Source organism: Acanthisitta chloris, unplaced genomic scaffold (genome assembly GCF_000695815.1).
Source record: "Acanthisitta chloris isolate BGI_N310 unplaced genomic scaffold, ASM69581v1 scaffold40773, whole genome shotgun sequence".
Classification (NCBI taxonomy): Eukaryota; Metazoa; Chordata; class Aves; order Passeriformes; family Acanthisittidae; genus Acanthisitta; species Acanthisitta chloris.
Window position 1 is genome coordinate 6,116 of NW_008666139.1, and position 2,730 is coordinate 8,845.

A 2,730-nucleotide genomic window follows, 5' to 3' on the forward strand; every position below is an offset into this window, starting at 1 on the left:
AAGCTATGCTCAGTGAAAGCTACCACTTTCACAGAGTAAGCATCAAACCAGTTCCACATCAATATAACAGTGTTACTACAGCGAGTCTCAACAGCACAGACTTTGGTTTAAAAGCCTTGTAAGAGTTGGGAGTTTGGCAGTTGCCTTAGCTTCTATTTTAACATAAAGTCCAGCTGCATTTTACTGTGTTCTCTGCTTCAGGATAGTGATACACAAGATCAAACAGTCACTTATTCCCTTGGCCTAGGTGTCAGTATAGGCTACGATTTCTCCACTTCCATGTTAAAAACACTCACCCTACCCACATTTAAAGTAATCAAAGCCTGACAAATATTTATGCCTGAGGAGCACCAGAATCTGATTTTGTGTTCTCTTACAGCCTGCCACAAAAGGAGAAAAAAAAATGAGGTTTAAGCCAATGTGTTCTACCTCACTCTTGCCATGAGGTGAGAAGCTGCATCCAGTCAATTTTTTAAACATCATGAAAGGGAGAAGCACAATCAGCGCTTAGCTCTGCAAGAAGTCCCAGAAATATCTTCAAGACAAAGTAACTGCAATGAAAATCCTTTGAGATACTTTCCTGGATTGTTTTTATTTATTTATTTAATTTGTTGGTTTTGGTTCGGATCCCCTCCCAGAAGAACACTGTTTGGTTAGACATTACTGAAGCTCTCTGAAACTATGACTTCAGCACAGTGTGGATGCAAAAATATTTGGCCAATAGAAAAGATATTCAGAAAATTTTTGATGGAATGTTTCCTGATATCATATCAACTATAGTTATTGCTTCTGCACAATGCTCTTCTAAGTGTTAAATTGAAAATGTTTCTATGCTAGTTAGTTTGCTATTGTTCAGAGCATTGCTCCCAGAAAACAATGACCTTACCTTCAAAGATACAGTACACAATAAAGTCTCTTAACATTTTTCTATGCCACAGTTACACATAGAACAGGAAGAATGCCAAACCAGGTGATGTCAGATGGATTAGCTGCTTCGTACCAAACAGTTCACATTACTGAAGATAAGGGGAAGCTTAAATTCCGAGTAGAGGCTGAGATTTTGCCCAACAGGAATCCAATTACATGGGACATTCAGGGGGCTGTGAAGTCTAAAATCTGATCTTCACAGTCATTACCTGTGTTTGCAAATACCTGCCACAGATTTTTCACAGTAGACTTTGTCTTTTATTTTCCTGAAACTACATGCTTCAGCATTAGTGTGCCCTCCCAACTAGGCAGATTCAGATGAGGAATTGTACTGCTCTCTGAGGATTGTCTGAAATATCAGAGAGGCTTGTGTGAGGTGAGACAATGAGGTTTCTGTCCTTGCCACTCTCACCCAGGTCACATCTAACCATAGGGAGGCAGTAAACTGTGATGAAAGATGAACAACATTACCTCATGGGCTGAGTCCGCAGAGCTGTCTTCAAGTCTTCAACTATTTTATTTTTCATTTCTGTTTCTTCTTCATCAAAAGCATACAGAGTCTGCATCTGTTCAGAAAAGAAGATGACAATTAGGAAAGCTCAGGCTGCCTGGAAGCTGAGACTGGCCAGGAAATATGAAAAACAACTATCCCATCAACACATGCAGAGGTGCCTGCTGACTTCTCACCAGGAAAGCAGTGCCTCAACTACAAAACCGAATCCAGATGAGGCTGCTGATGTGGACTGGCAGCAGCATACTGCTTTGCCACACTGGCTAAACTAGGGTTCTCAGATTACCCTCAAAAAGTCCTAGTTGCCAGTATGCCCACAGAAAACTGTACCTAATTTGGAACAGCAATCTGCTGTGGTGAACTATGGATGTGCAAGGCAATGTTTGTAGGGAGAGGCAATACCTTTTATTAGACTGACATGGCTGGAGGGATTTGAGGGGGGAAAAAGAAGGGGGAAAAAATCCCTATAAACAAACCAGACTTATGCATTAGGTTTCAAAGCATAAAACCTTTTTCTTCAAGTGGCTAAACAGCCTGCAAGTAACTTGAATTACATTCTGTGTACATACAAGTTTGACTTTTCCTCCCTATGCCAAGCATATCACCTGTTTTAAGATACACTTCCCTGTACACTTTGCCTTTGCTAATTAGGAATATTTAATGCAAAAGCTGGAGCATCATACAATCCCTGTTCCTGTTTTCTAACAATGAAATGGAAGCACATGAAGACTAGATTTCCCCCAGTATGCAGCTTGAGATACCTAGAGCTTTAAGTCAACTGGAATTGAAGTTGCTGTGGGTCACTGTAAATTAGGGTGAGACCATAAGCAGAATACACACAAAAAATATGGTTCTCGAAGTCAGATAAAGCCATTTTAAAGAAGCAGCCTATCAGGAAATCAGGGTTCCAGATCTACACTCAGCACCACTGCAACCTTGTCATGTGAAGCAAGACTCTTCAGCACCCTTTGCATATACCATTCAAGCTCACAAGTCCCATTTGTGACTTTTTAAAAAGTCGAGACTTAATGCTGGAAATTCTTAGCCCTCAACTATGTCTTCTTAGTCACTTTTACTGTAAAATGAGAGGATAAATGACACTCTTTTTGGCAAGACTTCTCGTGGATATCAGTGGTATCTGGAAAGCAGCTCTGAGCCCCTTCTCAAATGAATAACCCAATTAAACTAGTATCATCTATCAGGGATCTGATATTATGCTTCTCTGTGGTGGAATCTGAGTAGCTAGAATTATGGCTCATTACAGCAAAATATTTCAATCTTTATTTTACTGT

The 2,730-nt window shown here is 40.1% G+C and overlaps 1 protein-coding gene across 1 annotated transcript in view; it reads right to left on the minus strand.

Moving 5' to 3' along the window:
• LOC103799640 (disheveled-associated activator of morphogenesis 2-like) overlaps window positions 1-1,493 on the minus strand; it is a gene marked incomplete at both ends in the record, with an annotated part of 7,452 nt that extends 5,959 nt beyond the window's left edge. The window contains one exon of the mRNA XM_009071978.1: window positions 1,399-1,493. Within this exon, the coding sequence (XP_009070226.1) occupies window positions 1,399-1,493 (95 nt within the window). The remainder of the gene's footprint in view (window positions 1-1,398) is intronic.
• Between the last annotated feature and the right edge of the window lie 1,237 nt (window positions 1,494-2,730).